General features: G+C 43.1%; 1 protein-coding gene across 1 annotated transcript in view; it reads left to right on the forward strand.

The window, feature by feature from the left end:
* The window catches only part of WWP2 (WW domain containing E3 ubiquitin protein ligase 2), a 178,671-nt gene that overhangs the window by 107,540 nt on the left and 56,681 nt on the right, over positions 1–14,450 (forward strand). The window contains exon 7 of the mRNA XM_007993797.3: positions 1,439–1,566. Within this exon, the coding sequence (XP_007991988.1) occupies positions 1,439–1,566 (128 nt within the window). The remainder of the gene's footprint in view (positions 1–1,438; positions 1,567–14,450) is intronic.

Below are 14,450 nucleotides of genomic sequence, written 5' to 3' on the forward strand. Positions count from 1 at the left end.
GCTCCCTGAAACCTCTACCTTCTGGGCTCAAATGATCCTCCTACTTCAGCCTCCTGAGTACCTGGGACTACAGGCATGCACCAGTAGTGCAGCTAATTTTGTTTATTTTTTGTAGAGGCAGGGTCTCATTATGTTGCCCAGGCTGGTCTCAAACTCCTGGGCTCAAGTGATCCTCCTGCCTTGGCGTCCCAAAGTGTTGGGATAACAGGCGTGAGCCAATGTGCCCAACCACCTTTATTGGTGAGAGTAGTCTTATCACCCCATGTTGCATGGTACAAATTGTCTCTGGGCCTCTGTTTCTCTGCCTGGAGAGGGGTGATCTTTTCTTCACTGGATGGTATTTGAAGCATCTCACAGTTGTAAAGTAGTAGATGCTTACTAAGTAGTAGAAGAGCCTCCTTTGGCGAAACAGATGAACCGAAGGACAGGGAGACTTAGACATTTTCACTGAGTGGGCAAAGTCAAGCTACAGAAAGAACTTGAGAGCACATGCTGCCTGTTGCCTTGTGTTCTCTGAAGATGCCTGATAGGTTTTCTGCTGCTAAATCCCATAGTTTTCTTTGTGATTTCGGTCCATTTCTATATTGCTTCTCATTTATTTGGATGGATTGTTGAGTCCTCTTTTCTAGATAAAACATATCTAGGCCAGGCACAGTGGCTTATACCTGTAATCCCAGCATTTTGGGAGGCTGAGGTGGGAGGATCGTTTGAGCTCAGGAGTTCGAGACTAGCCTTGGTAACACAGCAAGACCCCATCTCCCCAAAAATAAAAAAATGAGCCAGGCGTGGTGCTGTGTGCCTGTAGTCCAGCTCCTGGGGAGGCTGAGGTGGGAGGATCACTTGAGCCCAGGAGTTTGAGGCTGCAATGAGCTATGATCGCACCACTCCAGCCTGGACAGCAGATCGTGACCCTGTCTCTAAACAAACTAACAAGTGAGCGACAACAACAAAAAGTGTCACCATATGCATTGACTAAACGTTGTTTAATGCCCCTTGACTTTTATTGCCAAGGGAATTATCTTTCTAGCTATAGAGAAAATTGCTTTGGATAAAAGCTCTTCTTGCCTAAGGGGGGAAATTTTCATCTGAGCCTGTCAGTGATTCTTGTTTATTTGTAACATTTGAGCCCAATAAAAATAATGTGATGGTCACAGGATATTTTGCCAATTATTTCAGATGCAGGGGCAATTCACTCTGGATTTGTTTACTTGAAGTGGAAAAGTTTACACAAAGTTACCTTCTGAGCTTTTACCAAAAAGGAAACTTCCCTGGGTCTCTCTGCTTGGAACCAGCTTCTGTTGAGTCCAAAACTAGAGGGGCCATTAAAGGTCTTGTTTCCAATAAATGGCAGGAGAAGGGAATATGATGACTTAGACAGGAAACACTTCTGTCCTTTTCAGTGACTTATGTCTGTCTGCTTTCTACTTTGAACCCCCAGGACGCACAGACATTCAGGTACTGCAGCCAGAACAACCCCAGCAACCGGCGAGCAAAGCCCAGGTGCTCGGAGCCGGCACCGCCAGCCCATCAAGAACTCAGGCCACAGTGGCTTGGCCAACGGCACAGGTGAGTGATGGCACTGCACGCCAGCCTGCACTGAAGCCGTGGGCTCTCACCCGTTCTAACGTGGACACGGGATCCTGCCCACTGTGTCAGAATAGAGGGTGGGCATCAGAAGGCTCTAGGACTAAACTGGATTTGAATCCATCAGTCTTTCTACTGACCCATCTTCTTCTATCTCTGGCATATTCTGTACAGCCATGGTTATTCTCCATATGACTGCGCTTTTCTAAAATACTCATTTGCACAGAAATAAAAAGTCCTGTCTTCTTTTTCTTTTTTTGAGATGGAGTCTCGCTCTGTCTCCCAGGCTGGAGTGCAGTGGCACGATCTTGGCTCTCTGCAAGCTCCGCCTCCTGGGTTCACACCATTCTTCTGCCTCAGCCTCCCAAGTAGCTAGGACTCCAGGCACCCGCTGCCATGCCTGGCTAATTTTTTGTATTTTTAGTGGAGATGGGGTTTCACCGTGTTAGCCAGGATGATCTCTATCTCCTGATCTCGTGATCAGCCCGCCTCGGCCTCCCTAAGTGCTGGGATTACAGGCATGAGCCACCACGCCCGGCCTTTCTATTCATTTCTCGTCAGCATTAGATTTCATGTTGGGGAGGCTATCTCATTTATACATGGCATATTTTTGATTTCCTTCGCGTAAGGGAATTATCAGACTAAGGAAATATAGGACTAAGTATTGTTGCTAAGAGCTGAGTCAGATGATGGCACCACCAGTGAATGGGTTGACATACTGACTAGGGCAAAGCCAGGTAACTACTTGGGGGTGTGCTGGGGCCATCCCGACGGGGGCCCCATTTGAGAGGAGACAGTCCCGTCCACGTGCGCACAGAGCTTCCTCACACTTGGCTCTGCTTCCCCGTAAGTGAGACGGGAAGGACCTATTTCAGAACAACTCATTTTCCGTCCTGCTCTCCCTCTCTCTCATCAGGACAGAGTCAAAAAAGAAAAAGAAAAAACAAACCCATTCATTTCTCTTAACTTCTCAAAGACTGTCGAATCTTTAGTGACTGCTGGTCGTTCGGTAGTTTGTCTTCATTTGGGGCAGTTGGGCAGGGACATAGACATTTCGCTTCCATGCACTGTAGGTAGAGGAATGCTGGGGTTGAAACTGGTAGGTGACGCTGAGATAGTTTTCTTTTTTTTTTTTTTTTTTTTTTTGAGACGGAGTCTCGCTCTGTCGCCCAGGCTGGAGTGCAGTGGCCAGATCTCAGCTCACTGCAAGCTCCGCCTCCTGGGTTTACGCCATTCTCCTGCCTCAGCCTCTGGAGTAGCTGGGACTACAGGCGCCCGCCACCTCGCCCGGCTAGTTTTTTGTATTTTTAGTAGAGACGGGGTTTCACCGTGTTAGCCAGGATGGTCTCGATCTCCTGACCTTGTGATCCGCCCGTCTCGGCCTCCCACAGTGCTGGGATTACAGGCTTGAGCCACCGCGCCCGGCCTGAGATAGTTTTCTAATGCTCGTGACAGCAGAGGTGTGGCGTGAAGGCCAGGAGACTCAGAGCAGCGTAGCTCTTCATGAAAGTGTTGTTGTGGCATTGTTAAATGACCTCTGTGTGACAAACTTACTGAGTGGAAGAAATTGATTTGAGTTCCTTTGTAATACCCTTCAGTTCTCTGGCAGCACCATATGGGGGCTTCAGAGTCCCTGTGGCTGCTGCTGTTGCCTGGATACCCTGTCGTCTTCAGTGGACCACGAGATGGAGTGCTCTGTGTCCTATAAAGCGCACTGTGAGTGCGGTGGCCTGACCTCCTCCCTGAAGTTTGGGACCTGCCTGAAGGACTTGAGTGAACTGACTAGCTCACCCTGAGCCTTGGGGAAGAGGAGGAGCTGCAGGTGGGGAATCCTGGGGCTGCCATCTCAACCCCCTGGTGCCCCTGGACCACCCACTATATCCTCGTGCTGGAACATCCAGGGGTAGCTGAGCCTGGCCTTCCTGTCTGTGTGAAGGCAACAGCAAAGTGATGGCCGTGAGCCATGGTATAGAGAACCATAGGCAGCTCTGCGAGCATTTTTCTCTTAGAAAACTCAGTGGCTGTGGAGGAGGGCAGTGTTTACAAATGGGGACGGGGGACTGGCTTTTAGGAACCAACTGATTCCCAGGTGCCGTGGCGGAGCTACCAGTGGCTTTGTTCTGCCAGGGGCCTGTGTTACTGGGATCATGGTTTCCTGCAACTACTTCTACTTTTCCTATAAAAACTATTGGTGAATTGACTTTCTTTGGTGATAGTCCTTGAGTCACTCTTAGACATTTCAATAGAGCTGTATTTCCCCTACATTTATTTTTAGGTCCCATTACTTATTGTCCTTATCTCTAGGAACATTATGTTCTAGCAGACAAGGCAGGTGCCAGCTGTGTCTTCAAGAAGCCGAGTGTCTCTAACCTCGGACTGCCTTGGACATGTTTCATGGTGGTGTCTCTCAAAGCCCAAACCTGTTCCTAAGATCTGTCTCTGAAGGGCAGTTGTATTTTAGGGATTTCTGCCCACTCCAGTGCTGAGGCCTTGATGTCCATCTCTCCCCTTTCTGCTGTGATGGTGTTTCACCTTTACCTCACAGGCAGCCTGTACTTGATATAACGTCTGCCCCCAGGGTACAGAACTGTGTCACCTTTGCCGTGGGGAGCTGCTGAAGCTCCTCTCTTAAGCAGCGCAGGACCAGAGGGGGTTTGAGGGCGTGAATGAGGACATCTTCATCCCTCAGTCTGCTGCTGTGAGAACTCTGAGGACCAGTTCCAAGATGGTGGTGGTGGGGAGCTCTGCCTCCTGGAAGAGTCTCCACAGACTTGCGAGATTTATTTAGCAGCCTTTTTTGGCTGTGTGCTGCAGTTATGCATGAAAAAGAAATTTGGGGCCAAACCGGAGCTGGATTCCAGGTGGTTTTTTTTATGTTGTCACAACCATAAAGTATCCATTTTTATAAAACAAGAGTGAATGGCAGCCTGTCTGTATAAATATTATATTTCTAAGTTTTAGAAGTGGTGGAATCAAGAAATAGACTAATGGCGTAGCCCTTCATAGAGACTTGTATGGAATGATTTACTTGCTAATTCTTTATTGAAGACTTTACCCCCAAATTTACATATTTTACTTCTTCCCTAAATGTAATTTCCATACGCATCAGTCAGAAGTTGCATCAGCTGTGGTCAGGTTCCAGTTCTTCATCTTTAATGTGTTTAAGGCCCAGTGACTCGCTGGGTCTTAGTTTTCTCGTTTATAAAATTAGAGCAAAAGTTGGGCGTGGTGACATGCATTTGTAGTCCCAGCTACTCAGGATGCTGAGCCAGGAGGATCGTTTGAGCCTAGGAGGCAGATGTTGCAGTGAACTGAGACGGCACGACTACACTCCAGCCTGGGTGACAGAGTGAGACCCTGTCTCAAAAAAAAAAAAAAAAAAAAAAAAAAATTACAGCAGAAGTGTATATCTCATAAGTTGTTATAAGGAATAAATTATAGATATAACTTCAAGATATTATGGGTTTGTTTCCAGGCTACCACAATAAAGCAAATATCACAAAAAAGCAAGTCACATGAAGTTTTTGGTTTCCCAGTGCATGTAAAAGTTACCTTTACACTATATTGTAGTCCATAAAGGGTACAACAGCATTATGTCTAAAAAATGTATATGCCTTAATTAAAAAATACTTTATTGCTAAAAGTGCTACCAATTATCTGAGCCTTTAGCCAGTGGAAATCTCTTCGCTGGTGGAAGGTCTCGCCTCGATGTTGATGGCTGCTGACTGATCGGGGTGGTGGTAGCTGAAGGTCAGGGTGGCTGTGGCAATTTCTTAAAATAAGACAACATGAAGTTTGCCGTGTCAGTTGATACTCCCTTTCATCAAAGATTTCTCTGTAGCACGCGACGCTGTTTGATAGCATTTTACCAACAGTAGAAAATCTTTCAAAATTGGAGTCAATTCTCTCAAACTTTGCCACTGCTTTATCAACTAAGTATACAGAATATTCTAAATCCTTGTTGTCATTTCAACAGTGTTCACAGCATCTTCACTAGAAGTCGATTCCATCTCAAGAAACTGCTTTCTTTGCTCATCCATAAGACAACTCCTAACCCATTCCAGTCTTCTCATGAGATTGAAGCAGTTTAGTAGCATCTTCAGGCCTACTTCTTATTCTAGCTCTCCTGCTGTTTCCACCACACCTGCATTTCCTTCCTCCCCTGAAATCTTGAACCCCTCAAAGCCATCCATCAGGGTTTGAATGAGCTTCTTCCAAACCCCTGTTGTGTTGATATGTTGACCTCCTCCCATGAATCACAAATGTTCTTAATGGCATCTAGAATGGTGAGTCGTTTTTAGTTTTTATTTTTTTAAATTTTTAAATTTTTTTTGAGATGGAGTTTTGCTCTTGTTGCCCAGGCTGGCGTGCAATGGCATGATCTCAGCTCACTGCGGCAACCTCCACCTCCTGGGTTAAAGCGATTCTCCTACCTCAGTCCCAGGAGTAGCTGGGATTCTAGGCATGTACCACCACACCCAGCTAATTTTTGTATTTTCAGTAGCGATGGGGTTTCATCAGGTGGGCCAGGCTAGTCTTGAACTCCTGACCTCAGGTGATCTGCCTGCCTTGGCCTCCCAAAGTGCTGGGATTGTAGGCCTGAGCCTTTAGGAGGTTTTTAATGGGTTTTTGCCCCCATCCATCAGAGGAATCATGATCTATGGCAGTTATAGCCTTATAACATGTATTTGTGGGGCTTTTTTGTATTTTTTTTTTTCGTCTTTTGTTTTTGAGATGGAGTCTCGCTCTGTTGCCCAGGCTGGAATGCTGTGGCATGATCATGGCTCACTATAACCTCCACCTCCCGGGTTCAAGTGATTCTTGTGCCTCAGCCTCCAAAGTAGCTGGGATTATAGGCATCTGCTACCACATCTGGCTAATTTTTGTATTTTAGAGACAGGATGTCATCATGTTGGCCAGACTGGTCTCAAACTCCTGACCTCAAGTGATCCACTTACCTCAGCCTCCCAAAGTGCTGAGATTATAGGCCTGAGCCCCTGTGCCCAGCCATAAAATGTATTTCTTAAATAGTAAGACTTGAAAGGCAAGATGACTCCTTGCTCCATGGACTACAGAATGGATGTTGTGTTAGCAGGCGTGAAAACAACGTTAATCTCCTTGTATATCTCCATCAGAGCTCTTGGGTAACCAGGTGCATTATCCATGAGCAGTAATATGTTGAAAGGAATCTTTTCTCCTGAGCAGTATATCTCAACAGTGGGCTTTAAATATTCAGTAAACCATGCTGCAAACAAATGTGCTGTGATCCAGGCTTTGTTGCTCCATTTATAAAACACAAGCAGAGTAGATTTAGCATAATTTATAAGGGCCCTAGGATTTTCAGAATGTTAAGTGAACATTGGCTTCAACTTAAAATCACCAGCGACATTAGCTTCTAAGAAGAGAGACAGCCCGTCCTTTGAAGCTTTGAAGGAATTAACTTCTCTTTAGTTATGAATGTCCAAGATGGCATCTTCTTGCAATAGAAGGCTATTTTGTCTACATTGAAAAATCTGTTGTTTAGTGTAGCCAACCCCATCAGTAATCTTAGCTAGATCTTCTGGATAACTTGCTGCAGATTCTTCATCAGCATTTTCTTCACTTGCACTTTTACGTTATGTTTGAGGCTTCTTTTCTTAAACTTCATGAACCAATCTCTGCTATCTTCCAATTTTTCTTCTGCAACTTCCTTACCTCTCTCAGCCTTCATAGAATTGAAGAGAGTTAGGGTCTTGCTCCGGATTAGGCTTTGGCTTAAGAGAATGTTGAGGCTGGTTTGATCTTCTTTTCAGACTACTCAAACTTTCTGCCTACCAGCTTTTCTTGGTAAGGCTGTTTTACTTTCTTATCACTCAAGTGTTCACCAGAGTAGCGCTTTTAATTTCCTTCAAGAACTTCTCCTTTGCATCCACAACTTGGCTAACTGGCATAGAAGCTTCAGCTTTGGCCTGTCTTGGCTTTCAACCCACCTTCCTTATCACTAAATGTAATAATTTCTAGTATTTGATTTACAGTGAGAGACATGTGACTCTTCCTTTCACTTGAACACTTAGAGGCCATTGTAGGGTATGAGGAGAGAGAGAGAGAACAACCAGTCGGGGGAGCAGTCAGAACACACACAATATTTATTATTCAATTTGCTATTTATTTATTTATTTATTTATTTATTGAGACAAAGTCTCATGCTGTTGCCCAGGCTGGAGTGCAATGGCGTGATCTCGGCTCAGTGCAACCTCTGCTTCCTGGTTCAAGCGATTCTCCTGCCTCAGCACCCCCCAGGAGCTGGGATTATAGGCATGTGCCACTGTGCCCACCTAATTTTTGTATTTTTGGTAAAGCTGGGGTTTTACCATGTTGGCCAGGCTGATCTCGAGCTCCTGACCTCAGGTAATCCACCCGCCTCAGCCTCCCAAAATGTTGGGATTACAGGTGTGAGCCACTGCACCTGGCCCAAATTTGCTATAATATATGGATGCGGTTTGTGGCACTGCAAAACAGTGGCAGTAGTAACATATCAAAGATCACTGGTCACAGATCTCCATGACAGATATAAATAACAACTATGAAAAATTTTAAGTTGGAAACGTTGACATATTGTGAGAATTACCAAAATGTGACACAGAAACATGAAGGGAGTTTATGCTGTTGGAAAAATGATGTTGAGAAATAGACTTGCTGGATATCAGGTTGCCACAAGCCTTCAGTTTGTAAAAAATCACATAGTGCAACTCAACAAAACAAGGTATGCCTGTATATAAAACATGCAGAGTGCTTGGCAGGGTGCCTGGCACAGAGCTTTTGTCTTTATGAATAATTTTATGGAGTTTTAATTAGGCAACATGAATATATATATATATATATATATATTTTTTTTCCACTTCATTTTTCTTTTTTAAAATTTTCTTGTAGAGATGGGGGTCTCACTTTGTTGCCCAGGCTGGTCTCAAACTCCTGGCTTGGATCGATCCTCTTGTCTCGGCCTTCCAAAGTGTTGGGATTGCAGACGTGAGCCATTGCGTCCAGCCTATTTTTATACATGGTTTCATGCATCTATGTGCTCTTCTTCTTTGCTTTTTAAAAGTGACCTCATACTATTTTGCAGTTAATATTCCGTAATTCATCTAACCATTCCTTAATTCTTGTGTATTTCCCTGTTGCAAAACAAAATTCTGCTGTAAATACCTGCATACAGCTTTGTTTCTTCTTGAGTGAAATTCTTAAGTCAAAATATGTGAATTTTAAAAAATGAGCTCTAGTGTGTATTAGCAGACTGTCTTTCTAAGAGGATCAATCATATATCCAAAGTAGTCCAAAATGTTCATAAAGTGGTATGTGAGGTTTTTTTTTTTCCTGCAACCTTGTAAATATTGGTTTATAATTTTTTGCTATTAGTATTAAGTGCCACCTCATTGGTTAAAATGTTTAACCTTGTTGCATTTCCTCATTTACTAGTTGCTTAACTATTTCTTTTTTATTGTGTCTCTTTTCATAGTATTTGATCATTTGTCCTTCAAAGATTTAGAAGTTTATTTTAGAGGTTTATATAAGCTCTTAATATATTCTAGGTACAATTTTAAAAAATTGTAGTAAAAAACACACAACATGAAATTTACCATTTAAACCATTTTTAGGTGTGTAATTTGGTGGCATTGAGTACAATCACAATGTTGGGTAACTGTCACCACCAGCGTCCGTTTCCAGAACTTTCATCATCCCAATGGATTCTCTGCATCCATTAAACAATAACATTTCCCCCCAACCTGCCCGCCCCTCTCCCGCAGCCCATGGTGACCCCTAATCTCCTGTCTGTTTCTGCATTTTCTTATTCTAGATACCTCATTTTAGTGGACTAACGTGTCCTTTTATGTCTGGCTTATTTCACTTAGCGTGGTGTTTTCAAGATTCATCCATGTTGTAGCATGTATCAGAATTTCCTTCCTTTTTAAGGCTGAATAATATTTGATTGCATATACATACCATATTTTGTTTCTCCATTCATCTGTAGATGAACATTTGGGTCATTTCCACCTTTTGGCTATTGGAATAATGCAGCTGAGAACTTGGCTGTACAAGTATCTGAGCCCAAGCTTTCAGTTCTTTTGGTTGTATACCTAGGAGTGGAATTACTATGGTAATTCTATATTTAATATGTCATGCCCATCCTAATGGGCATGACATGTGTAGCTGCAAGTTTTATCTGTTATATTTATGATTATAAATCTTCCCATATCACTGTTTTGCATTTTATCTTATTTCTGTGAGTATTGCAGAAAAGGATTTAAGAATTTTAAAAATAATTAGGCCTGCGCAGTTAAAAAATGTGTATAATTTCACTTTTTGCGTCAATAATGTAAAAGTTCTTGTTTATAAAATGCGATACTTTTTTTTTTCTTTATGGCCACATTGGATCTGCAGAGATAAATACTTCCTTCTGTTTTCACTTGCTTTCTTCATGATGTTATGTTACCAAAATAAATATCCCATTGGAGTTTATAGTGATATATGTATCACTATAATATATAACTATAAATATATATTTATACATAATATATATTATATAGACATGTACATATATACAATGAGGACTGGGTCTAAATTATTTTCTATACTGGGATCCTATTATCACAGAGACATTAAGTAAACAGTGTCATTTTTTACTGTGATTTTATTTAGTGTTGATCACTTTTCACATTCTTACATACGGTGAGAATTTGTTTCTTGTTTTGAGTAAGTCCCATATGATTTTTATTACTGACGTGTTTTCGTATTTTCTTTAATGTCTGGAAGCGCTAGTTTTGCCTTTTTTTTTTTTTCCCCCTCCATGATGTTCTTTGATCGTTCATACATTTTCAAAACAAATTTCAGACTTTGAATTCTTTGAAGCACAGTGGGATGTAAGTAGGAATCGTGTTCATCCGTATATAAACCGGGGAAGGATTTTACCTTCCCATCAATCAGGTAACACAGTATGGCTTTGTCCATTTTTAAGTTTTGCTCCTTTCTCCCCCGTGTAATATAACTGTTTTTCTTTATATGAGCTTCAGTCATCCCATGCCGTGCTAATTACGAAATCTTGGTCCGGTTTTGGTTGCTCTCGTGAAGAGCTGACTGATCAGCTGCCTTGGCAGTGCGGTTGCTTGTGTTTCACGGGTGAAAGACACCAACTGCTTTACGGTGGCCCACACGGTATGAGCTGATCTTCAGTAGACAGAGCTTCTGTTGTTATTGGTGCTGGCTTTCTACGTGCTTGAGTGCAGGGCCGAAAAATCCTGAGTGTCCGCCACGAGCTTGTGATATACCATGCACACCTGAGCATCTTGGTACACACAGTGGGCTGGCAGTGTCTCTAGGATTAAGCAAAAGAATTTCCAATTCCTGATCTTTTTTTTGGCTGTGACTAGAGTGTGTCTCAGTCCTGAATGAATATGTGATTCATAAAGTTAGGATGTTTTACCAGCATCACAGAGGGAACTTTGTGAAATACCCAAGGTTACAGAAAGCAGAGGCCATGCAACTGCCATCTTACTGCTTACCATTTGGTACCCCCACTTTCCCTCCTTGGTACCCCACTTTCCCGGTCCTTGGTACCCCACTTTCCTTCCCATTTGGGAAACATTGAAGCCGTCTTCGCTCCCTACGCCCACTGTTTTTACCTCATGGTGTTCTGGTTTGAGTACTGGTTCTGCTATTTGCTGACTGCACGCGCCTCTCTGAGGGGTCCCTCTGTGAGCCTCAGTTTTGTCTGCAGTGAAATGGGAATAATAATATCTTCCTCATAAGGGCATTGGGAGGATCAGTGAGCTAATAAAAGTAAACTTGCTAAAGGCAATGCAGGATCCTGGGTTGGATCTTGGAACAGAAAGAAAACATTAGTGCAAAAGCTGGTGAAATCCAAATAAAGTCTGGACTTTAGTTAATGGTAGTATACTAATTATTATTTTAGCATTGGCAAATATGCCATGATTCTATAAGAGAGTATTATTAAGGGAAACTGGGTGAAGGGCATACTATCTTTTCAGATTTTCTGAAAATAATATCCAAATTAGTGTAAAATAAAAAGTACCTGTTTGTGTGTGCATTTTTTTTTTTAGAGGAAGTCTCGCTCTGTCACCCAGGCTGGAGTACAGGAGTACAATGGCATGCTCTCAGCTCACTGCAACCTCCCCATTCCCGGGCTCAAGCAATTCTCCTGCCTCAGCCTCCTGAGTAGTGGGGACTATAGGCATGTGCCACCATACCCAGCTAATTTTTTGTATTTTTAATAGAGATAGAGTTTTGCCATGTTGGCCAGGCTGGTCTTGAACTCCTGACCTTAAGTGATCCCCCTGCTTTTGCCTCCCAAAGTGCTGTGATTGTAGGGGTGAACCACTGTGTCCAACCTAATTTTTGTAGAGATGGGGTTTTGCCATGTTGACCAAGCTGGTCTCGAACTCCTGGCCTCAAATGATCCGCCTGCCTTGGCCTCCCAAAGTACTGGGATTACAGTTGTGAGCCATTGTGCCCGGCTTAATTTTTGTATTTTTAGTAGAGACAGGGTTTCACCATGTTGGTCACGCTAGTCTCGAACTTCTGACTTCAGGTGATCCGCCTGCCTCAGCCTCCCAAAGTGCTGGGATTACAGACGTGAGACGCTGTGCCCGGCCAAAAGAACCTGTTTCATAAATGATAGCGTTATACAAATGTCAGGTGGTTTTATTTTGAATATCTTTCTTTTATTTTTTATTTTTTAATTTTTAATTTTTAAAATTTTTATTATTTATTTATTTATTTATTTATTTTTTCCGAGATGGAGTCTTGCCTGTCACCCAGGCTGGAGTGCAGTGGCATGATCTCAGCTCACTGGATCCTCCGCCTCCTAGGTTCAAGCAATTCTCCTGCCTCAGCCTCCCAAGTAGCGGGGATTACAGGTGCCCACCACCACACCTGGCTAATTTTTGTATCTTTAGTGGAGATGGGGTTTCACCATCTTGGCCAGGCTGGTCTCGAACTCCTGATCTCGTGATCCGCCTGGCTTGGCCTCCCAGTAGTTTTTAATTTTTTTTTTTTTTGTATTTTTTTTCTTTTCTTTTCCCTTTAAAACTCTTCTATCCAATCAAATATATTTCTTTTGCTAGATTATTGGGGTTATTGAACAAGTATTTCTTGAACAAATATTTAGCAAATGTTAAGCACTACAGACAATAGGAAGCAATATAAGAGAAGGTCTCTGCCCTACGATCTCGTTCCGGAGAAGTTGAAATCACACCTCAGCAAAGTCAAAACAGCACATGTCACAGGGGCTTGTGTGGCTGAGGAGCTGAGGCCACGGGTACTGTGGGCTTCACAGTGTGGAATGCTCTCCCTGGGCTGCAGGGGTGGGGAGGGCGTCCAGGGAAGATGGCTGATGTGGGCAAAGAGACGAAGCAAGAACACAGGAGACAGAGAGTAGAAGTAGTGAAAAATGCGGGAAACAAATCTGCCCTGGCTCTCAAGATGGGTGCAGTCCTTTTGGGGAGATACAGGTGTACCTCAAATAATTAGGATTAAAAGTTAGAGAACATTGGCTATATTGAATAGAGTTAAAAGGTAATATAGCAGACTGGGTATGGTGGCTCATGCCTGTACTCCCAGAACTTTGGGAGGCTGAGGCTGGCAGATCACTTGAGGTCAGGAGTTCAAGACCTGCCTGGCCAACATAGTAAAACCCCATATCTACTAAAAATACAAAAATTAGCCAGGCGTGGTGGCACACGTTTGTAATCCCAGCTACTTGGGAGGCTGAGGCTGGAGGATCGCTTGAACCTGGGAGGTGGAGGTTGTAGTGAGCCAAGATCATGTCACTGCACTCCGGCCTGGATGGCAGAGTGAGACTCCGTCTCAAAAAAAAAAAAAAAAAAAAAAAAAAAAAGAATACCATAATTCTGTAAGGCATGATGGACTTGTAACTCCTTGTCTTTGACAACCCAGTTTTTCTATCTGAAGCCCCATTGGGGTTGAGTATGGTACCCTGTCACTGGTTGACTAGTGTGACGCTGGGCCAGTAATGCGTTGTTAGAACTTAATTTCTCCTGACTATGAGCTGCGATGGGGTGGATTGACTTCTGAGGTTCTTTCAAGCTCTCGTGTTCTAAGAATGTGCACACACACCCTCTTTGAGAGCAGAAGAGGGGTATTCGTGAATACTCATGGGCACAGAAGGCTTGTCTATGCTAGGATATCTAGCCTTCATATTTCTCTGTTTCCAAATCTGAACTCAAGGTTTAGCACAAACTTTTTTTTCCTGCTTTTATTTTAAGTTCTGGGGTACATATACAGGATGTGCAGGTTTGTTACATCGGTAAATGAGTACTATGGTGTTTACTGCACAGATCAACCCATCACCTAGGTATTAAGCCCAGCATCGGTTAGCCATTCTTCCTGATGCTCTCCCTCCCCGCACCCCCACCCCGCACAAACTCTTAAACAGAAGAGCTACTATGGGTGAGCTAGGGTGAGTCACAGGCTCTTGGTTAGGCCTGTGGACACATACAGCCCTGGAGGGAACCCTTCTAACTAGATTTGCAGCTGCATGAACAGTCAGATCCAATTAGTGGTCATTGGAGGATCTCCTCCCCTGGCATGCCATGGGGGCTCTGCTTTTGTTCTTTTCATGGTCAACTATTTCATAATAATTATTTTTAATAATAGTACATATATGTTACTAAAACTTTAAAAAAAAAAGCTTAAACAGTATAAAGAATGTCTTTTTCCTATTCTGCGAACCTTCAGTTTCCTACCCCAAGGCCCACTGTTGTGTTTCTTCTGGTTCTTTCAAAGATTCTTGGAATATACAAGTATCTGTATATATACTCCTTGAAAAAACACACATATGTGTATGCACACAAACT

Source organism: Chlorocebus sabaeus, chromosome 5 (genome assembly GCF_047675955.1).
Source record: "Chlorocebus sabaeus isolate Y175 chromosome 5, mChlSab1.0.hap1, whole genome shotgun sequence".
Taxonomy (NCBI): Eukaryota; Metazoa; Chordata; class Mammalia; order Primates; family Cercopithecidae; genus Chlorocebus; species Chlorocebus sabaeus.